We start from the raw sequence: 21,466 nt of genomic DNA, 5'->3' as shown, positions 1-21,466 counted from the left end.
CGAGAGCGGGGGGGACGCCCAACGAGCCCGCGTCCCCCGCCGTGTCCCCGCAGACGTCCTGTGGGAGGAGGGCAAGGCCGCCCTGGAGCAGCTCCTCAAGTTCATGGTGCACCCGGCCATCTCCAGCATCAACCTGACGGCCGCCCTGGGTTCCCTGGCCACCATCGCCCGCCAGCGGCCCATGTTCATGGCCGAGGTCATCCAAGCCTACGAGACCCTCCACGGTAAACACCGTCTCACCGGCTGTCACCATCAGCGTCCCTGGGTGACGGTGACACAGGGTGGGGGGGGAGTCCCGGGCTCGTCCCGCTCCCCTGGGGAGTCCTGGACCCCCAAGGTCACCACGGCCACCTCCCAAGGTGGACCCAAACGTCCTCGGTCCCGTTTCCCAAGCACCCACCTTCCATCTCGACCGAGGACCCCGCTGCCACCCAAACCGGGGTGTCCCATGTCCCCAGGCGTCCCTAACGCAGCGTTCCCGTGTCTGTGTGTCCCCCCCCCCCCAACTTTGCAGCCAACCTGCCCCCCACCCTGGCCAAGTCGCAGGTGAGCAGCGTCCGGAAGAACCTGAAGCTGCATCTCCTGAGCGTCCTGCGGCACCCGTCCTCGGGGGACTTCCAGCCCCAGATCACCACCCTCCTCGTCGACCTGGGCACCCAACAGGCCGAGATCGCCCGCAGCATGCCCAGCCCCCGCGACGCCCGCAAACGACCCCGCGACGAGCCCGACGCCGCCCTCAAGAAGATGAAGATTGGTGAGACCCGGCGTGTCACCCTTTGTCCCCTCCCCGGTGGCACTACGCACCCTCGGGGCTCTCCCAGCTCCCTCTGGGACATTAAACGCCCCTCAGGTCCTCCCGGTGCCCTCCTGGGGACACTGGGGACAGGCGGTGACATTACAACCCCCCGCCCCCGCCCCAAAGTCCTCCCAGTGTCACCCAGGGCCCTCCCGGTCCTCGCTGGGGTCGCACAGTGGCACTAGGTACCCTCCCAGTCCTCCCAGTGCCCTCCCAGTCCTTTCTGGGGACAGGCGGTGACATTAAATACTCCTCGGGTCATCCTGGTGCCCACCAGGGTCGTCCCAGTCCCCCCCTGGGGACAGGTGGTGGCATTACACCCCCCGAAGGTCCCCCTGGTGCCACCCGGGGTCTTCCTGGTTTCTCCTGGGGATGGGTGGTGGCATAAAATGTCCCCCAGGTCCTCCCAGTCCCTCCTGGGGTCCTCCCAGTCCCTTCCTGGTCACACTGGGGGTGGGTGGTGGCATTAAACGCCCCCCAGATCCTCCCAGTGCCCCTCAGAGTCCTCCCAGTCCCTCCTGGGGTCCTCCCAGTCCCTTCCTGGTCACACTGGGGGTGGGTGGTGGCATTAAACGCCCCCCAGATCCTCCCAGTGCCCCTCAGAGTCCTCCCAGTCCCTCCTGGGGTCCTCCCAGTTCCCCCCCTGATGTCACTGGGGGTAGCTGTTGGTGGCACAGCACACCCTCAGGGTCCTCCCAGTCCCTCCTGGGGTCCTCCCAGTCCCTTCCTGGTCACACTGGGGGTGGGTGGTGGCATTAAACGCCCCCCAGATCCTCCCAGTGCCCCTCAGAGTCCTCCCAGTCCCTCCTAGGGTCCTCCCAGTTCCCCCCCTGATGTCACTGGGGGTAGCTGTTGGTGGCACAGCACACCCTCAGGGTCCTCCCAGTCCCTCCTGGGGTCCTCCCAGTCCCTTCCTGGTCACACTGGGGGTGGGTGGTGGCATTAAACGCCCCCCAGATCCTCCCAGTGCCCCTCAGAGTCCTCCCAGTCCCTCCTAGGGTCCTCCCAGTTCCCCCCAGTGACACTGGGGGTAGCTGTTGGTGGCACAGCACACCCTCAGGGTCCTCCCAGTCCTTTCCTGGTCACACTGGGGGTGGGTGGTGGCATCGAACACCCCCAGGTCCTCCCAGTGCCCCTCAGCGTCCTCCCAGTGCTCTCCTGGAGAAGGGTGGTGGCATTAAGCACCCTCCCAGTCCTCCCAGTCCTCTCCTGGGAACCACTGGTGGCACAACAGACACCCCCCCACCCCACCCCGGGGTCCCCGCTGCCTGGCGGTGGCCGATCACCCTGCCCCGGGGACCTCCGGGGGACCCTGACCCCCCCACCCCCCCCGCCCCGGCAGAGCCCCCCCTGGGCGAGGACGACGAGGACAAGGACCTGGAGCCGACGACGGCGGCGGCACCCAAAGCGGCCGGCCAGACCAGCGTCCCCTCGGACACGGACATCACCGCCGAGTTCCTGCAGCCGCTCCTCACCCCGGAGAACGTCGCCAACCTGGTTAAGCACCGAGAACGCGGCGCCGGGGCGGATTTTTTTTTGGGGGGGGGCTCTAAGGTGGTGTCCCCCCCTCTTTTTGCAGGTGCTGATCAGCATGGTGTACCTGCCCGAGGCCATGCCCGCCTCCTTCCAGGCCACCTACACCCCCGTGGAGTCGGCCGGCACCGAGGCGCAGATCAAGCACCTCTCCCGGCTCATGGCCACCCAGATGACGGCGGCGGGGCTGGGCCCGGGTGAGCGGGGGTTGCGCGCCTCCCGGTTGCGTCCCCTCCTTTTTCCTCCGCGGCAACGCTTTTTTTCGGGGTGCTCGCCCGCCCGTCCCTCCCCCTTTGTCGCGGGGCGAGAGAGCGGCGGCGACGTGTTTCGTCGGGGTAAAAAAAGGATTCGGCAGAGCTGGAGAAGTCGGACGGAGTTTAACGGAGTTTAACACTCAGGGTTCGTTAAGGTCGATGGCAAAGGTCGCCTTATTAATTACTGCACACGAGGGGAAATTGGGTTAGAATCGAGTTAGAAGGATTCACGCGGAGACGCGTGGGTGAGGAGGACCCTTCCGTCGAGTCCCGAGGTTCAGAGCGGACCCCCCTTTCTAAACTCCTTATCGAGCCTAAGCGCGGCTAGGTCCGACCTTAGGCTTCGTCAACGGTTTACGTCTAATTGAATTATCCATCCGACGTCATCGTGATACCGAGTAGCCACGCGGATTAGTAACGAACGAGCGTTAATTCAATAGTTACAGCATCGACAAGAGAGGCGTCTTCGTTTTAGCTCAGTGCCTTGTTCTCTACCTTGGATTATCTCGCGGTTTTGGGTTTCAAAACCACCTCTTGAAATATTTCCCCGAATATTTTCGCTCCCTTCTGCGTGAGCCGGGAGCTTTCCCGCTGGCAGGTTCACCCCGAGGAGGTGAGGCCGGTCGCTCCTTAACCCGAACCAAAGTACGGCGAGGAGTCAGGCGTCTCCGTCGCACCGTTTCAGGCGTGGAGCAGACGAAGCACCTGAAGGAGGAGCCGAAGGAGGAGAAGACGGCCAAGCCGGAGAGCGTGGTGATCAAACGGCGGCTGTCGGCGCTGGCCCAGGGCCAGGCCATCTCCGTGCTGGGTGCCCAAGGCTCGGCCGCCAACCTGCTGGAGGAGGAAGCCCCCCAAGCCAAACGTCGCCCTGAGCCCATCATCCCGGCCACGCAGCCCCGGTGAGCCCCCCTCCGCCGCCTCGCCGCCCCCACGGGGGAGCACCCGTGGGTGCTGACGGATCCTTTCTCCCCCACCCCCTTTCTCCAAGGCTGGCGGGCGCCGGCGGGCGCAAGAAGGTTTTCCGCCTGGGCGACGTCCTCAAGCCGCTGAGCGACGCGCAGATGGAGAAGCTGAAGCTGAGCGCCGTCAAGCGCATCCTGCGCGCCGAGCGCGCCGTCGCCTGCAGCGGGGCCGCCCAGGTACGCCCGGCACCCCCCCCCGGCACTGGGGTGAGCCCCCCCCCCAAAATCTCCCCCAGACCCTCTTGCATCCCCCCCCGACAGGCCCGCGTGAAGATCCTGGCGTCGCTGGTGACGCAGTTCGAGGTGCCGCTGAAGAGCGAGGTGCTGGCCTTCATCCTCGATGACATCCGCGGCCGCCTGGACCTGGCCTTCGCCTGGCTCTTCCAGGAGTACAACGCCTACCTGAGCCGCTTCCCCGCCGGCAGCCTGGAACGCTACGACGAGTGTCTCATCGGGCTCCTCGCCGGCCTCCAGGAGAAGCCCGATCAGAAGGACGGGTAGGGACGGTGCCACCGGGAAAGGGACGGTGCCACCGGGAACGGGACGGTGCCACCAGGGATGGGACGGTGCCACCGGCCGCTTTGTCGGGCTCCGGAAAGCCAGCACGGTGGGAGCCGCAGCTCTCGGGCCGTCGACATCCCTCCAGATGGTCCCCAGGGTTGCCCGTGTGTGTCCCCACCCTGGTGGCATCCCCACCCTGGTGGCGTCCCCACCCCGGTCGGTGTCCCCACCCCGACGCCTTCCGTTTCCCGACAGGATTTTCACCAAAGTGGTGCTGGAGGCGCCGCTGATCACCGAGAGCGCGCTGGAGGTCATCCGCAAGTACTGCGAGGACGAGGTGGGAGTTGGGGACGTGAGGTTGGGGACACGGGGACGAGCCCCGGCGTCCCTCACCGCCGTCCCCTCGCAGAGCCGGACCTACCTGGGCATGTCCACCCTGCGCGACCTCATCTTCAAGCGGCCGTCGCGGCAGTTCCAGTACCTCCACGTCCTGCTGGACCTCAGCTCCCACGAGAAGGACAAGGTACGGGCGCGGGGCTCGGCCGCCAGCGCCCCGAGGGACGCTCCTGTCCCCACAGCGGTGACACGGGGCCGCCCCGCAGGTCCGCCAGCAGGCCCTGCTCTTCATCAAGCGCATGTACGAGAAGGACCAGCTGCGGGAGTACGTGGAGAAGTTCGCCCTCAACTACCTGCAGCTCCTGGTGCACCCCAACCCACCCTCCGTCCTCTTCGGGGCCGACAAGGACACGGGTGAGTTTTGGGGACGGGGTGACGCCCCGCTGGGAGGGTCCCCGGGGCTCCGGTGACGCCGTGTGTGACGCAGAGGTGGCGGCGCCGTGGACGGAGGAGACCATCAAGCAGTGCCTCTACCTGTACCTGGCGCTGCTGCCCCACAACCACAAGCTCATCCACGAGCTGGCCTCCGTCTACACCGAGGCCATCGCCGACATCAAGCGCACCGTCCTGCGGGTCATCGAGCAGCCGGTGAGACCCGCGACGGGGCGGGGAGGGGGGTTGAGGGGACGCGGGGGGACGCGGTGGCCCGGCGACGCCGGCGGTGGCTCTCCCGTAGATCCGCGGGATGGGGATGAACTCGCCCGAGTTGCTGCTGCTGGTGGAGAACTGCCCCAAGGGAGCCGAGACGTTGGTGACGCGCTGCCTGCACAGCCTCACGGACAAAGGTAGGGGACGGGGGGGGGGGGACGCGGCAGGGTGGCACGTGACCCGCGGTGACGTGCCACCTCCTCCTGGCAGTGCCCCCGTCACCCGAGCTGGTGAAGAGGGTCCGGGATCTCTATCACAAGCGGCTGCCGGACGTGAGGTTCCTCATCCCTGTCCTCAACGGGCTGGAGAAGGTCAGAGTGTCCCCTCCCTCCTTCCGTGTCCCCTCCCTCCTTCCGTGTCCCCTCCCTCCCTCCGTGTCCCCTCCATCTGTGTCCCCTCCCCTCGCGTCCCCCCGCTGAGCGCTGCTGTTTGGGGTGCAGAAAGAGGTGATCCAGGCGCTGCCCAAACTCATCAAGCTCAACCCCATCGTGGTCAAGGAGGTCTTCAACCGCCTGCTGGGGACGCAGCACGGTAGGGGACGGGGACAGGGACAGCCCCGGGATGGGACACGGAGCCTGGCACCTCCCTGGGGACAGTCCCAGTGCTCGCTGTGGGGACATGGGGCCATCCTGGGGTGGGACATGGGACCTCCCTGGGGTGGGACACCATGGGACATCCCTGGGAACAGTCCCAGTGCTCACTGTGGGGACATGGGACCTCCCTGAGGTGGGACATGGGACCTCCTTGGGGTGGGACACTATGGGACATCCCAGTGCCTGCTGTGGGGATGTGGGACCTCCCTGAGGTGGGACATGGGACCTCCCTGGAGTGGAACACCATGGGACATTGCTGGGGACAGTCCCAGTACCTGCTGTGGGGATATGGGACCTCCTTGGGGTGGGACATGGGACCTCCTTGTGGTGGGACACCATGGGACATTGCTGGGGACAGTCCCAGTGCTGACTGTGGGGACATGGGGCCATCCTGGGGTGGGATATGGGACCTCCTTGGGGTGGGACACTATGGGACATCCCAGTGCTCACTGTGGGGACGTGGGACCTCCGTGGGGTGGGACATGGGACCTCCTTGGGGTGAGACACCATGGGACATCCCTGAGAACAGTCCCAGTGCCCACTGTGGGGACATGGGACCTCCCTGGGGTGGGACATGGGACCTTCTTGGCATGGGACACCATGGGATGTCCCAGTGCTTGCTGTGGGGACGTGGGACCTCCCTGGGGTGGGACATGGGATCTCCTTGGGGTGGGACACCATGGGACATTGCTGGGGACAGTCCCAGTGCCTGCTGTGGGGACATGGGACCTCCTTGGGGTGGGACACCATGGGACATCCCTGGGAACAGTCCCAGTGCCCACTGTGGGGACATGGGACCTCCCTGGGGTGGGACATGGGACCTCCTTGGGGTGAGACACCATGGGACATCCCTGGGAACAGTCCCAGTGCCCACTGTGGGGACATGGGACCTCCCTGGGGTGGGACATGGGACCTCCTTGGCATGGGACACCATGGGACGTCCCAGTGCTTGCTGTGGGGACATGGGACCTCCCTGGGGTGGGACATGGGACCTCCTTGGGGTGGGACACCATGGGACATCGCTGGGGACAGTCCCAGTGCCTGCTGTGGGGACATGGGACCTCCTTGAGGTGGGACACCATGGGACATCCCTGGGAACAGTCCCAGTGCCTGCTGTGGGGACATGGGACCTCCCTGGGGTGGGACATGGGACCTCCTTGAGGTGGGACACCATGGGACATCCCTGGGGACAGTCCCAGTGCCTGCTGTGGGGATGTGGGACCTCCCTGGGGTGGGACATGGGACCTCCCTGGAGTGGGACACCATGGGACGTCCCAGTGCTTGCTGTGGGGACGTGGGACCTCCTTGGGGTGGGACATGGGACATGGGACACGCCACCTCCCTGGGAACGGCTGCCGGGACGCAGGGTGACCCCAGGGACAGCCCTCACCTCTGGGACCACCACGGGGCGGGCCACCAGCCCTGCCACCCGGACCCCATCCCCACCCCGACCACCTGAGCGCCGGGGCCACCCCCGTGCCGTCCCCTCGCAGGTGACGGCGCCTCCACCGTGTCCCCGCTGAACCCGGGCGAGCTGCTCATCGCCCTGCACAACATCGACTCCTCCAAGTGCGACATGAAGTCCATCATCAAGGGTGGGTGACGCCGGTCGGCACGGCCGGACGGAGGGCGAGGGGGGGAAGGGTGACGCGCGGTGACGTCACGTCGTCCCCGCTTCGCAGCCACCAACCTGTGCTTCGCCGAGCGCAACGTCTACACCTCGGAGGTGCTGGCGGTGGTGATGCAGCAGCTGATGGAGCAGAGCCCCCTCCCCATGCTCCTCATGCGCACCGTCATCCAGGCCCTCACCATGTACCCCCGCCTGGGCGGCTTCGTCATGAACATCCTCTCCCGCCTCATCATGAAGCAGGTCTGGCTGTCTGTCTGGCTGTCCGTCCGTCCGGGCCCGCCTCGGAGGGGGTGGTGGGCCCGGGGTGGGGGTGTCGGTTGGTCCCCCTGGGTGGCAGGGGCTGGGTGTCTGTCCCTGGAAGGGGGGGGGGGGGGGGGGGGCTGGTTGCCTCCTCCTGATGTCCCTGGGGGTGTCTGTCTGTCCTGTCCTGGTGTGGGTGTCTGTCCTTGGGGGTGTCTGTCCTGGCCTGCTGTCCCTGGGTGGCTGTCCGTCCTTTCCTGGGGTCTCCAGGTGTCTGTCTGTCCTGTCCTGGTGTCACTGGGTGTCTGTCTGTCCCTCTCTGCTGTCCCTGGGTGTCTGTTCCTCTGGGTGTCTGTCTGTCCTGTCCTGCTGTGGGTGTCTGTCTGTCCTGTCCCGCTGTCCCTCTGGGTGTCTGTCTGTCCTGTCCTGCTGTCCCTGGGTGTCTGTCTGTCCTGTCCTGCTGTGGGTGTCTGTCCTTGGGGGTGTCTGTCTGTCCTCTCCTGCTGTCCCTGGGTGTCTGTCCCTCTCTGCTGTCCCTGAGTGTCTGTCCCTCTGGGCGTCTGTCCGTCCATTCCTGGTGTCTCCAGGTGTCTGGCTGTCCTGTCCTGGTGCGGGTGTCTGTCCCTCTGGGTGTCTGTCTGTCCTGTCCTGGTGTCGCTGGGTGTCTGTCCCTGGGGGTGTCTGTCTGTCCTGTCCCGCTGTCCCTGGGTGTCTGTCTGTCCCTCTCTGCTGTCCCTGGGTGTCTGTCCCTCTGGGTGTCTGTCTGTCCTGTCCTGCTGTGGGTGTCTGTCTGTCCTGTCCCGCTGTCCCTGGGTGGCTGTCCCTCTGGGTGTCTGTCTGTCCTGTCCTGCTGTGGGTGTCTGTCTGTCCTGTCCTGCTGTCCCTGGGTGTCTGTCTGTCCTGTCCTGGTGCGGATGTTTGTCCCTCTGAGTGTCTGTCTGTCCTGTCCCGCTGTCCCTGGGTCTCTGTCCCTCTGGGTTTCTGTCTGTCCTGTCCCCTTGTCCCTGGGTCTCTGTCCCTCTGGGTGTCTGTCCCTCCTGTCCCCCCGTCCCTCTGGGCGTCTGTCTGTCCTGTCCCTGTGTTCCCAGGTGTCTGTCCCTCCTGTCCCCTTGTCCCTGGGTCTCTGTCCCTCTGGGCGTCTGTCTGTCCTGTCCCTGTGTTCCCAGGTGTCTGTCCCCCCGTCCCTCTGGGCGTCTGTCTGTCCTGTCCCTGTGTTCCCAGGTGTCTGTCCCTCCTGTCCCCTTGTCCCTGGGTCTCTGTCCCTCTGGGCGTCTGTCTGTCCTGTCCCTGTGTTCCCAGGTGTCTGTCCCTCCTGTCCCCCCGTCCCTCTGGGCGTCTGTCTGTCCTGTCCCTGTGTTCCCAGGTGTCTGTCCCTCCTGTCCCCTTGTCCCTGGGTCTCTGTCCCTCTGGGCGTCTGTCTGTCCTGTCCCTGTGTTCCCAGGTGTCTGTCCCCCCGTCCCTCTGGGCGTCTGTCTGTCCTGTCCCTGTGTTCCCAGGTGTCTGTCCCTCCTGTCCCCTTGTCCCTGGGTCTCTGTCCCTCTGGGCGTCTGTCTGTCCTGTCCCTGTGTTCCCAGGTGTCTGTCCCCCCGTCCCTCTGGGCGTCTGTCTGTCCTGTCCCTGTGTTCCCAGGTGTCTGTCCCTCCTGTCCCCCTGTCCCTCTGGGTGTCTGTCCCTCCCCTCCCCACTCTCCCTGGCTGTCCCCCTATGGGTGTCCGTCCCCACGGGTGTCCCTCCACACCCCCCCCCCCCCCCCCCCGCTACCCATGGGCGGCCGCCACTCCCCCTGTCACCCCTGGCTCCCGGGGCCGGGGGGGTGCCCCCAGGGCCCCCCCTGACCCCCCCCTTCTGTCCCCGCATCCCCCCCCCCAGGTGTGGAAGTACCCCAAGGTCTGGGAGGGCTTCATCAAGTGCTGCCAGCGCACGAAGCCCCAGTCCTTCCAGGTGGTCCTGCAGCTGCCCCCCCCCCAGCTGGCCGCCATCTTCGACAAGTGCCCCGAGCTGCGTGAGCCCCTGCTCAGCCACGTCCGGGCCCTCACCCCCCACCAGGTGACCCCCCCACACCCCCAAGTGACCCCCCCCCGGGGCGGGGGGGACACACACAGACACACACCCCCCCCCCCCAGCATGCCCCAGTACAGGGGGAGCCCTCCCAGTATGCTTGGGGGGGCTTTCCCAACATGCACGGGGGTTGGCGGGGCTCCCAGCGTGCCCAGGGGTGGGGGGGGGGTGACTGTGCCCCCCCCCACTGACCCTGTGCCCCCCCAGCAAGCCCACATCCCGCTCTCCACCATGGCCATCCTGGAGGCCTCCGCCCGCCACGAGCCCGACGCCCGGGAGGGGCCGCCCGGAGAGGTGGGGGGCGCGCGGAGTTTTGGGGGGTGGGGGGATATTGGGGTGCCCCCCCCCACCCACCCACCCAGGGCGTGGGGCGAGGCGGGGGGCCCCCCCTCACCCCCTCCCTCTGACCCCCAGGAGAAGCCCCCGAAGCGGGCGAGCGAGGAGGAGGCGAAGGGGAAGGCGGTGCCCCCAGCCTCGGGGGGGGGGCCCAGCGCGGGGCCCCCCTCCTCCGAGGCACCCCCTGACCTGGGAGGGGCCGACCTCGAGCCCCCCCCCATCTTCATCAGCGTCCCGGAGGATGAGGAGAGCTCAGGGGGAGCTGGGTCCCCCCCTGACGCCTCCCTTGACCCCTCCGCAGCCCCCCCCAAGGTATGCGGCCCCCCCCCCCCGGCACCCTCTGTGCCCCCTCTTGGGGGGGGGGGGGGTCCCCATCTCTAACCCCCCCCCTTTCTCTCTCCAGGACCCCCCTGCCAGCACGGAGACCCCCGCAGCCGTCCCCCCGGCCGAGGCGGCACCCAGCAGCCCCCCCTCCTCGGAGCCGCCCCCCCCCGGCACCCAGAGCCCCGAGGTGCCCCCCGGGGGGGCCCCCGATGCCCCCCCAGGGCCGGTGGAGGGCTGAGGGAGGGGGGCGGTGGGGCCCCCCCCCTGCACCCTGGGGTGTTGCTGAGCTCAATAAAGGCGTGGAAGCAGCTCTGGGGCTGTGTCTGCTTTGGGGGGGGGCACCCTGGACCCCCCCCGCGGGGTGGGGGCACCCCCGCATCCCCCCCCGGCACCCTGAGGTGCTCGGGGTGTCCGATAGGGGGCGCGGTGGCGGCCTGAGGCTGGGTGGGCGGGGTTTCGCGCCTCGGGGGCGGGGCTTGAGTGGCGGCGGCGGGGGGCGGAGCCTGGTTTCCAAGGGGGTGGTGCCGAGGTGGGGGCGTGGCTACGCGTGACTCAGCTCGTTGCCATGGCAGCAGCGGCGGCGGGCGGGGCGCTTCCGGCGGGCGGTGACGCCCTTCCGGCGGGAAGATGGCGGCGGCGGCCCCGGGGGCGGGCGAGGGCCCCGCGGCGCTCCCGGTGCAGCCGCTGGAGCTCAAGAGCCAGTTCCGCACCCGCGAGGGCTCCTACCGGCTGCTGGGCCCCGAGCCCCGGCCCCGCGCCGGCCCTGCCGCCGCCCCCGGGCCCTCCCCGCCCGCCGCCGGCCCGGGCCCCGCCGCCGCCGCCGCCGCCCCGGGCCCGGCCGCGCTGCCGCCGGTGCGGTTGTCCATGGTGCGGCTGGCGCTGCCGCCCGCCGAGGAACCGGGGGGCCCGGCCGAGCGCAGCCGGGTCTGCTTCAACCTGGGCCGGGAGCTCTACTTCTACGGCGGGGCCGGCTCCGGTGGTCGCGGCAGCCGGCGGGTAACGGGGGAAGCGGGGCCTCGGGGCGGGGGGGGGGAGCCGGGGCGGCCGCTAACGGGGGGGCTGGGGACACCGGGGCTGGCAGGGGCCCGGCGGGTACCCACGGGTGACGGTGACACCGGGGGCGTAGGGCCGGTACCGGGGGGCTGAGTGCATGAGCGCCGCAGCCAGCGGGGACAGTGACACCGGGGCCGGTAACGGTGACACTGGGGACAGTAACGGTGACCCCAGGCCGCCCGGGAGCAGCCTGTTTAACGGGGACAGCAATGGTGATGCTGGGGACAGTAACGGTGACCCCAGACCCCCTAGGAGCCACCTGCTAACGGGGACAGCGGGGATGGTGACACTGGGGACAGAAACGGTGACACTGGGGACAGCAACAGTTACCCCAGACCCCCCAGGAGCTGTCCGCTAACAGGGACCGTGGGGACGGTGACACCGGGGACAGTAACGGTGACACCGGGGACAGTACCGGTGACCCCAGACCCTTCAGGAGCTGCCTGCTAATGGGGACAGCGGGGACGGTGACACTGGGGACAGTAACAGTTACCCTGACCTGCTAGGAGCCACCCGCTAACGGGGACAGTGGGGATGGTGACACCGGCGACAGTAAAGGTGACAGCAGGGACAGTAACGGTGACGCCAGACCCCCCAGAAGCCACCTGCTAATGGGGACAGTGGGGACAGTGACACTGGGGACAGTAAAGGTGACACTGGGAATGGTAACAGTTACCCCAGACCCCCCAGGAGCCACCTGCTAATGGGGACAGCAGGGACAGTGACACCAGGGACAGTAACGGTGACCCCAGACCCCCCAGGAGCCACCTGCTAATGGGGACAGCGGGGATGGTGACCTCAGATACCCCAGGAGCCACCCGCTAGTGGGGACAGTGACACTGGGGACAGTAACGGTGACCCCAGATCCCCCAGGAGCCACCCCCTAATGGGGACAGCGGGGATGGTGACACCAGGGACAGTAACGGTGACACTGGGGACAGTAATGGTGACCCCAGACCCCCCAGGAGCCGCCTGCTAATGGGGACAGCAAGGACGGGGACACCGGGGACAGTAACGGTGACACTGGGGACAGTACCGGTGACCCCAGACCCCCCAGGAGCCACCTGCTAATGGGGACAGCAGGGACAGTGACACCAGGGACAGTAACAATGACACTGGGGACAGTACCGGTGACACTGGCGACAGTAATGGTGACCCCAGACCCCCCAGGAGCTGCTTGCTAATGGGGACAGCAGGGACGGTGACACTGGGGACAGTATCGGTGACACTGGGGATGGTAACGGTGACCCCAGACCCCCCAGGAGCCACCCCCTAATGGGGACAGTGGGGACGGTGACACCAGGGACAGTAACGGTGACACCAGGGACAGTAACGGTGACACTGGGGACAGTACCAGTGACCCCAGACCCCCCAGGAGCCACCTGCTAATGGGGACAGCAGGTACGGTGACACCAGGGACAGTTACAGTGACACTGGGGACAGTACCGGTGACACTGGGGACAGTAACGGTGACTCCAGACCCCCCAGGAGCCACCCCCTAATGGGGACAGTGGGGATGGTGACACCAGGGACAGTACCGGTGACCCCAGACCCCCCAGGAGCTGTCCACTAACAGAGACAGCGGTGACAGTGACACTGGGGACAGTAACAATGACACTGGGGACAGTAACAGTGACCCCAGACCCCCTTGGAGCCGCCTGCTAATGGGGACAGTGGGGACGGTGACACTGGGGATGGTAACGGTGGCCCCAGACCCCCCAGGAGCTGTCCATTAACAGGATCAGCAGGTATGGTGACACCCGGGACAGTAACAGTGACACTGGGGACAGTAACGGTGACTCCAGACCCCCCAGGAGCCACCCCCTAATGGGGACAGTGGGGACGGTGACACCAGGGACAGTACCGGTGACACTGGGGACAGTACTGGTGACCCCAGACTCCCCAGGAGCCACCTAATGGCAACAGTGGGGATGGTGACACTGGGGGCAGTAACGGTGACACCGGGGACAGTACCGGTGACCCCAGACCCCCCAGGAGCCACCCCCTAATGGGGACAGCGGGGACGGTGACACCAGGGACAGTAACGGTGACACTGGGGACAGTACCGGTGACCCCAGACTCCCCAGGAGCCACCTAATGGCAACAGTGGGGATGGTGACACTGGGGGCAGTAATGGTGACACTGGGGACAGTACCGGTGACCCCAGACCCCCCAGGAGCTGTCCATTAACAGGGACAGCAGGTACGGTGACACCGGGGACAGTACTGGTGACCCCAGACCCCCCAGGAGCCACCCCCTAATGGGGACAGTGGGGACGGTGACACCGGGGACAGTACCGGTGACACTGGGGACAGTACTGGTGACCCCAGACTCCCCAGGAGCCATCTAATGGCAACAGTGGGGATGGTGACACTGGGGGCAGTAACGGTGACACTGGGGACAGTACTGGTGACCCCAGACCCCCCAGGAGCTGTCCACTAACAGGGACAGTGGGGACGGTGACACCAGGGACAGTAACAGTGACACCAGGGACAGTACCGGTGACCCCAGACCCCTCAGGAGCTGCCTGCTAATGGGGACAGCGGGGACGGTGACACTGGGGACAGTACTGGTGACCCCAGACCCCCCAGGAGCCACCCCCTAATGGGGACAGTGGGGACAGTGACACCAGGGACAGTACCGGTGACACCGGGGACAGTACCAGTGACCCCAGACCCCCCAGGAGCCACCCCCTAATGGGGACAGTGGGGACGGTGACACCAGGGACAGTACCGGTGACACCGGGGACAGTACCGGTGACCCCAGACCCCCCAGGAGCCGCCCGGGGCCCGGCCCAGGGGCGCGGTTGGCCCAGGCCGCCGCGTGCCGGTGCCACGGACCCTCCCTGGCTGACCGTGGCGGGCGCGGGGGTGTCCCTGCCCCTCCTGGGTGCCATCCCGCCCTCGGTGACGTCCCCGTGTCCCCTCCTCCCGCAGTCGCTGGACCTGCACAAACCCATCGACAAGCGCATCTACAAGGGGACGCAGCCCACCTGCCACGACTTCAACCAGTTCACCGCCGCCCCCGACACCATCGCCCTGCTGGTGGGCTTCTCCGCCGGGCAGGTCCAGTACCTCGACCTCGTTAAGAAGGACGCCAGCAAGCTCTTTAACGAGGAGGTGAGCCGTTAACGAAGGGGGGAGCCGTTAACGAAGGGGGGACCCCCCCCCCCCCCCTCACCAGAGCCACCGTCCTCGGGCGCGGGGAGATACCGGAAGGGCCGAGGTTTCCCCTGAGAGATGGCGGCGGTCGTTAGGGGTCTGCTTCGTTAGGGGTTTGCTTCGTTAGGGGTCTGCTTCGTTAGAGGTTTGCTTCGTTAGGGGTCTGCTTCGTTAGGGGCTCGCTTCATTAGGGGTCTGCTTCGTTAGGGGCTCGCTTCGTTAGGGGTCTGCTTCATTAGGGGCCCGCTTCATTAGGGGCCTGCTTCGTTAGGGGCCTGCTTCATTAGGGGCTCGCTTCATTAGGGGTCTGCTTCTTTAGGGGCCCGCTTCGTTAGGGGCTCGCTTCACTTCATTAGGGGTCTGCTTCATTAGGGGTCTGCTTCTTTAGGGGCCCGCTTCCTTAGGGGTCTGCTTCGTTAGGGGCCCGCTTCGTTAGGGGCCCGCTTCATTAGGGGTCTGCTTCGTTAGGGGCTCGCTTCATTAGGGGTCTGCTTCTTTAGGGGCCCGCTTCGTTAGGGGCTCGCTTCACTTCATTAGGGGTCTGCTTCGTTAGGGGCCCGCTTCGTTAGGGGCCCGCTTCATTAGGGGTCTGCTTCGTTAGGGGTCTGCTTCGTTAGGGGCTCGCTTCATTAGGGGTCTGCTTCTTTAGGGGCCCGCTTCGCTAGGGGCTCGCTTCACTTCATTAGGGGTCTGCTTCGTTAGGGGCTCACTTCGTTAGGGGTCTGTTTTGTTAGGGGCTCCCTTCGTTAGGGGCCCACTTCATTAGGGACCCGCTTCGTTAGGGGCCCACAATGGCTGCGCCCTTAGCGAGAGTCAGGGCTGTGCAGTGACACCGCTGGGGGTCCCCACGTGCCCCGATTCACGTCCCCAAATGTCCCTTTTTTGGCCTTGCCCTCGGTGACACCCCAGGGTTGTGCCGCGGCCCCCGTTCCTGTCCCCAAACATGCCGCAGCACACCCTCCTGTCCCCAAATGTCCCCACTCATGTCCCCAGATGTGCCACAGCACACCCTCCTGTCCCCAAATGTCCCCACTCACGTCCCCAGATGTGCCACAGCACACCCTCCTGTCCCCAAATGTCCCCACTCACGTCCCCAGATGTGCCACAGGACACCCTCCTGGCCCCAAATGTCCCCACTCATGTCCTCAGATGTGCCACAGCACACCCTCCTGTCCCCAAATGTCGCCATTCATGTCCCCAGATGTGCCGCAGCACACCCTCCTGTCCCCAAATGTCCCCACTCACGTCCCCAGATGTGCTGCAGCACACCCTCCTGTCCCCAAATGTCCCCACTCACGTCCCCAGATGTGCTGCAGCACACGCTCCTGTCCCCAAATGTCCCCACTCATGTCCCCAGATGTGCCACAGGACACCCTCCTGTCCCCAAATGTCCCCACTCATGTCCCCAGATGTGCCACAGCACACCCTCCTGTCCCCAAATGTCCCCACTCATGTCCCCAAATGTGCCGCAGCACACCCTCCTGTCCCCAAATGTCCCCATTCACGTCCCCAGATGTGCCACAGCACACCCTCCTGTCCCCAGACATCCCCATTCGTGTCCCCAAATGTGTCACTTGGGCTTCGCCCTCAGTGACACCCCGGGGCTGCGCCGTGACGTGGATTCGGGTCCCCACGTGCCCCGATTTGGGTCCCCAAATGTCCCTGTTTTGGCTTTGCCCTCGGTGACACCCCAGGGTTGTGCCGCGGCCCCCGTTCCTGTCCCCAGACGTGCCACAGGACACCCTCCTGTCCCCAGACGTGCCCGTTCCTGTCCCCAAACATGCCACGGCACACCCTCGTGTCCCCAGATATCCCCATTCGCGTCCCCAGACGTGCCACAGCACGTGCTCGTGTCCCTTAATGTCTCCATTCATGTCCCCAGACATCCCCATTCGTGTCCCCAGATGTGTCACTTTAGGCTTTCCCTCAGTGACACCCCGGGGCTGCGCCATGACACGGATTCGGGTCCCCAAATGCCCCGATTCGGGTCCCCAGATGTCCCTTTTTTGGCTTTGCCCTCAGGGACATCTCAGGGTTGTGACTCGGCCCAGGTTTGTGTCCCCAGACGTGCCACAGCACACCCTGGTGTCCCCAAACATCCCCATTCATGTCCCCAGATGTGCCACAGCACACCCTCGTGTCCCCAGACATCCCCATTCGTGTCCCCAGATGTGCCACAGCACACCCTCCTGTCCCCAAATGTCCCCATTCATGTCCCCAGATGTGCCACAGCACACCCTCCTGTCCCCAAACATCCTTATTCGTGTCCCCAGATGTGCCACAGCACACCCTCCTGTCCCCAAACATCCCCATTCGTGTCCCCAAATGTGTCACTTGGGCTTCGCCCTCAGTGACACCCTGGGGCTGTGCCGTGACACGGATTTGGGTCCCCACGTGCCCCAGTTCGCGTCCCCAAATGTCCCTTTTTTGGCTTTGCCCTCGGTGACACCCCAGGGTCGTGCCGCGGCACTCACTTTGTGTCCCCAGACGTGCCTGTTCCTGTCCCCAAACGTGCCAGATTGGCCTTTGCCCTCAGTGACACCTCCGGCTTATGCCGCAGCACACGCTCCTGTCCCCGAACGTCCCCGTTTGTGTCCCCAAACATGCCGGTTCGGGCTCTGCCCTCAGCGACACGCCGGGGCCGCGTCGTGCTGCCAACCCGTGTCCCCAGACACGCCCGGGGGCCCGATCCTGACGCTCCCCCCCCCCCCCTCCCTCCCGCAGCGCCTGATCGACAAAACGAAGGTGACCTTCGTCAAATGGCTGCCGGAGACGGAGCGGCTCTTCCTGGCCTCCCACGCCAGCGGCCACCTCTACCTGTACGACGCCGAGCAGCCCTGCGGGGCCGCGGCCCCCCAGTACAACCTCCTGACGCGGGGCGAGGGCTTCAGCGTCTTCGCCTGTAAGAGCAAGACCCCCCGAAACCCCCTCCTCAAATGGGCGGTGGGCGAGGGGGCCCTCAACGAATTCGCCTTCTCGCCGGACGGGCGCTCCTTGGCCTGCGTCAGCCAGGACGGCTGCCTGCGCGTCTTCCACTTCGACTCCATGCTGCTGCAGGGGATGATGAAGAGTTATTTCGGGGGGTTGCTCTGCGTCTGTTGGAGCCCCGACGGGCGTTACGTGGTGACGGGGGGCGAGGATGACCTGGTGACCGTCTGGTCCTTCGCTGAGGGGCGAGTGGTGGCCCGAGGTCACGGTCACAAATCTTGGGTCAACGCCGTGGCCTTCGATCCCTTCACCGGGGCGGCGCAGGCCCCCCAACCCCCCGAGCTGAGCGGGGGCGAGGAGGAGGACGAGCCCCCCGATCCCCTCGTCCGCCGCTCCCCCGCCGTCACCTACCGCTTCGGCTCGGCCGGCCAGGACACCCAGTTCTGCCTGTGGGACCTGACCGAGGACGTCCTCTACCCTCGGCCGCCCCTTTCCCGTGCCCGTACCCTCACCGGATCGGGGGACGCCGGCGTTCCCGTCCCGGGGCTGCCCCGTTCGCTCTCCCGCTCCAACAGCCTCCCGCAGCCGGCGGGGACGGGCTCGGCCCGCGGCCCCCCGCCCGACGTCCCCCCGGCCCTCAGTGTTGGTCGCTTCGCCACGTTGACGCTGCAGGAACGTAAGGGACCCTCCGGCTCCGAAAAAGAGCACAAACGTTACCACAGTTTGGGCAACATCAGTCGAAGCGGGGAGAAACCTCCCGGCGGTGCCGGATCCCGGGGACGGCTGGATACGGCCAAGGTGCTGGGAACGGCGCTTTGCCCCCGGATTCACGAGGTGCCGCTGCTGGAACCCCTCGTCTGCAAGAAAATCGCCCACGAGCGGCTGACGGTGCTGCTCTTCTTGGAGGATTGCATCGTCACCGCCTGCCAGGAGGGACTCATCTGTACCTGGGCACGGCCCGGCAAGGCCGTGAGTGCTCCGGGGGGGTCGGAGAGGGGGTTTGGGGGGGACTCGGAGGGTCCCGTCAGCAGCCTGAGGGGTTGGAGAGGGGGTTTGGGGGGGCTGGGAGGGACACAAGGGGTCCCATTAACAGCTTGGGGGGTTGGAGAGCAGGTTTGGGGGGGCTAGGGGGGACTCAGGGGGTCCCACCGGCAGCCTGGGGGGTCGGAGAGGGGGTTTGGGGGGGACTCGGGGGGTCCCATCAGCAGCCTGGGGGGTCGGAGAGGGGTTTTGGGGACGCTGGGGGATATGTGAGGGGTCCTGTCAGCAGCCTGGGGGGTCGGAGAGGGGGTTTGGGGGGGCTGGGAGGGACACAAGGGGTCTCATTAGCGGCTTGGGGGGTCAGAGAGGGGGTTTGGGGGGGACTCGGGGGGTCCCGTCAGCAACCTGGGTGGTCAGAGAGGGGTTTTGGGGGGGCTGGGAGGGACACAAGGGGTCCCATTAGCAGCTTGGGGGGTTGGAGAGCAGGTTTGGGGGGGGTAGGGGGGACTCAGGGGGTCCCACCGGCAGCCTGGGGGGGTCAGAGAGGGGGTTTGGGGGGGACTCGGGGACATGCAAGGGGTCCTGTCAGCAGCCTGGGGGGTCGGAGAGGGGGTTTGGGGGGGACTCGGGGGGTCCCACCGGCAGCCTGGGTGGTCAGAGAGGGGTTTTGGGGGGGCTGGGGGATATGTGAGGGGTCCTGTCAGCAGCTGGGGGGATCAAAGAGGGGGTTTGGGGGGGCTGGGAGGGACATGAGGGGTCCCATCAGCAGCCCGAGGGGTCAGAGAGGGGGTTTGGGGGGGACTCAGGGGGTCCCATCAGCAGCCTGGGGGGTCAGAGAGGGGGTGTGGGGGGGGCTGGGAGGGACATGAGGGGTCCCATCAGCAGCCTGAGGGGTTGGAGAGGGGATGTGGGGGGGCTGGGAGGGACACAAGGGGTCCCATTAGCAGCTTGGGGGTCAGAGAGGGGGTTTGGGGGGGACTTGGGGGGTCCCACCAGCAGCCTGGGGGGTTGGAGAGGTTTTGGGGACGCTGGGGGATATGTGAGGGGTCCCGTCAGCAGCCTGGGGGGTCAGAGAGGGGTTTTGGGGGGGCTGGGAGGGACATGAGGGGTCCCATTAGCAGCTTGGGGGGTTGGAGAGCGGGTTTGGGGGGGCTAGGGGGGACTCAGGGGGTCCCACCGGCAGCCTGGGGGGTCAGAGAGGGGGTGTGGGGGGGGCTGGGAGGGACATGAGGGGTCCCATCAGCAGCCTGAGGGGTTGGAGAGGGGATGTGGGGGGGCTGGGAGGGACACAAGGGGTCCCATTAGCAGCTTGGGGGTCAGAGAGGGGGTTTGGGGGGGACTTGGGGGGTCCCACCAGCAGCCTGGGGGGTTGGAGAGGTTTTGGGGACGCTGGGGGATATGTGAGGGGTCCCGTCAGCAGCCTGGGGGGTCAGAGAGGGGTTTTGGGGGGGCTGGGAGGGACATGAGGGGTCCCATTAGCAGCTTGGGGGGTTGGAGAGCGGGTTTGGGGGGGCTAGGGGGGACTCAGGGGGTCCCACCGGCAGCCTGGGGGGGTCAGAGAGGGGGTTTGGGGGGGACTCGGGGGGTCCCATCAGCAGGCTGAGGGGTTGGAGAGGGGGTTTGGGGGGGCTGGGAGGGACACAAGGGGTCCTGTCAGCAGCCTGAGGGGTTGGAGAGCAGGTTTGGGGGGGCTAGGGGGGACTCAGGGGGTCCCACCGGCAGCCTGGGGGGTCAGAGAGGGGTTTTGGGGGGGCTGGGGGATATGTGAGGGGTCCTGTCAGCAGCCGGGGGGGTCAAAGAAGGGGTTTGGGGGGGCTGGGAGGGACATGAGGGGTCCCATCAGCAGCCCGAGGGGTCAGAGAGGGGGTTTGGGGGGGACTCAGGGGGTCCCATCAGTGGCCTGGGGGGTCAGAGAGGGGGTTTGGGGGGGCTGGGGGGGACTCAGGGGGTCCCCCGGCAGCCTGGGGGGGGTCAAAGAGGGGTTTGCGGGGGCTGGGTGGCCGCGGGGGGTCCCTTTGCCCACCGTCACCCTCCCGTGTCCCCCCCCGGGGTGTCACCCGCCTCCGCGGGGGCTTCGTCCCCGCACGGTGCCACATCGCCAGGCGGGGACACGGGGCGGGGGGGGGGGGGGGGTCCCCGGTGTGTTTGTGGGGTGGGGGGGTGTCCCCCCGGTGACTGATGTCCCCTTCCCTCGCAGGGACTGTCCTCGCAGAACGGCGGCTCTCCCAGCGGCACCGTGGTATAGCCGTCACCGTCACCCGCCGGTGTCACCGTCACCCGTACGTACCCCCGCGGGTGCCATCGCCCAGCCCCGCTCGAGGACACCGCTCCGTCCCCGTACTACTGAGCCCCCCGGGCGGGCCGGCAGGCGCCCCGTTGTCCCCACGGCCACCCGCTGTCCCCTGTCCCCGGCGGGGCGGTGGCACCGCGCCGGCAGGGCGCCCTGTGCCTTCGTCACTTTATGTCCCCGCCACGCCGCGGGGCCACCGGGCTCTGCCCCTTATTTATACTAAAGAGACTCTTTTCGCACTCGGGGTGGCCCTGACGTGTCCGGGGACGGGGACAGGTTGGGGACACCGGGGACGGAGAGGAGGGGTGCCGCACGGGGACGGGTGGGGGCCACGCTGGGTGCCAGGTGGGGACGCAGGGGTGGAGTGGGGACGTGCCAGGACTGGGGACACGATGGGCGACACGTGGGGACACAGGGATCGACGGGGGACACAATGGGTGACACGTGGGGACACAGGGATTGTCGGGGGACACAACGGGTGACATGGGGACACAGGGATCGACGGCAGACACAATGGGTGACACGTGGGGACACAGGGATTGTCGGGGGACACAACGGGTGACGTGGGGACACAGGGATCGACGGCGGACACAATGGGTGACACGTGGGGACACAGGGATTGTCGGGGGACACAATGGGTGACACGTGGGGACACAGGGATCGACGGGGGACACGATGGGTGACACGTGGGGACACAGGGATTGTCGGGGGACACGATGGGTGACACGTGGGGACACAGGGATCAACGGGGGACACGATGGGTGACACGTGGGGACACAGGG

At 66.9% G+C, this 21,466-nt stretch overlaps 2 protein-coding genes across 2 annotated transcripts in view; both read left to right on the top strand.

The window, feature by feature from the left end:
* The window catches only part of SYMPK (symplekin scaffold protein), an 85,538-nt gene that overhangs the window by 4,728 nt on the left and 59,344 nt on the right, over positions 1–21,466 (top strand). Inside the window, exons 8-27 of the mRNA XM_075490093.1 lie at positions 54–224; positions 515–754; positions 2,139–2,293; positions 2,376–2,526; positions 3,269–3,482; positions 3,572–3,722; positions 3,807–4,042; positions 4,302–4,383; positions 4,456–4,569; positions 4,649–4,796; positions 4,870–5,030; positions 5,119–5,227; positions 5,301–5,401; positions 5,531–5,621; positions 7,177–7,278; positions 7,366–7,553; positions 9,423–9,599; positions 9,819–9,905; positions 10,026–10,259; positions 10,351–10,433. Coding sequence (XP_075346208.1) covers positions 54–224; positions 515–754; positions 2,139–2,293; positions 2,376–2,526; positions 3,269–3,482; positions 3,572–3,722; positions 3,807–4,042; positions 4,302–4,383; positions 4,456–4,569; positions 4,649–4,796; positions 4,870–5,030; positions 5,119–5,227; positions 5,301–5,401; positions 5,531–5,621; positions 7,177–7,278; positions 7,366–7,553; positions 9,423–9,599; positions 9,819–9,905; positions 10,026–10,259; positions 10,351–10,433 — 2,995 coding nt within the window. The remainder of the gene's footprint in view (positions 1–53; positions 225–514; positions 755–2,138; positions 2,294–2,375; positions 2,527–3,268; positions 3,483–3,571; positions 3,723–3,806; positions 4,043–4,301; positions 4,384–4,455; positions 4,570–4,648; positions 4,797–4,869; positions 5,031–5,118; positions 5,228–5,300; positions 5,402–5,530; positions 5,622–7,176; positions 7,279–7,365; positions 7,554–9,422; positions 9,600–9,818; positions 9,906–10,025; positions 10,260–10,350; positions 10,434–21,466) is intronic.
* Positions 10,864–20,923, top strand: DMWD (DM1 locus, WD repeat containing). The gene is made up of 4 exons (XM_075489968.1): positions 10,864–11,267; positions 14,261–14,443; positions 17,210–18,382; positions 20,592–20,923. The coding sequence occupies exons 1-4, from the start codon at positions 10,899–10,901 to the stop codon at positions 20,637–20,639; spliced, it is 1,773 nt and encodes a 590-aa protein (XP_075346083.1). The 5' UTR covers positions 10,864–10,898; the 3' UTR covers positions 20,640–20,923.

Source organism: Mycteria americana, unplaced genomic scaffold (assembly GCF_035582795.1).
Source record: "Mycteria americana isolate JAX WOST 10 ecotype Jacksonville Zoo and Gardens unplaced genomic scaffold, USCA_MyAme_1.0 Scaffold_43, whole genome shotgun sequence".
NCBI classification, from domain to species: domain Eukaryota; kingdom Metazoa; phylum Chordata; class Aves; order Ciconiiformes; family Ciconiidae; genus Mycteria; species Mycteria americana.
Note: the sequence above shows the minus strand (reverse complement) of the source record. Positions and strands in the feature narration are given on the sequence as shown.

Bases quoted from the DNA above. Each gene is read 5' to 3' on its own strand.
- DMWD (XM_075489968.1), top strand. From the start codon at position 10,899: ATGGCGGCGGCGGCCCCGGGGGCGGGCGAGGGCCCCGCGGCGCTCCCG. The intron at 11,268-14,260 runs GTAACGGGGGAA...CTCCTCCCGCAG, and splicing joins GTGGTCGCGGCAGCCGGCGG to TCGCTGGACCTGCACAAACC. The intron at 14,444-17,209 runs GTGAGCCGTTAA...TCCCTCCCGCAG, and splicing joins GCAAGCTCTTTAACGAGGAG to CGCCTGATCGACAAAACGAA.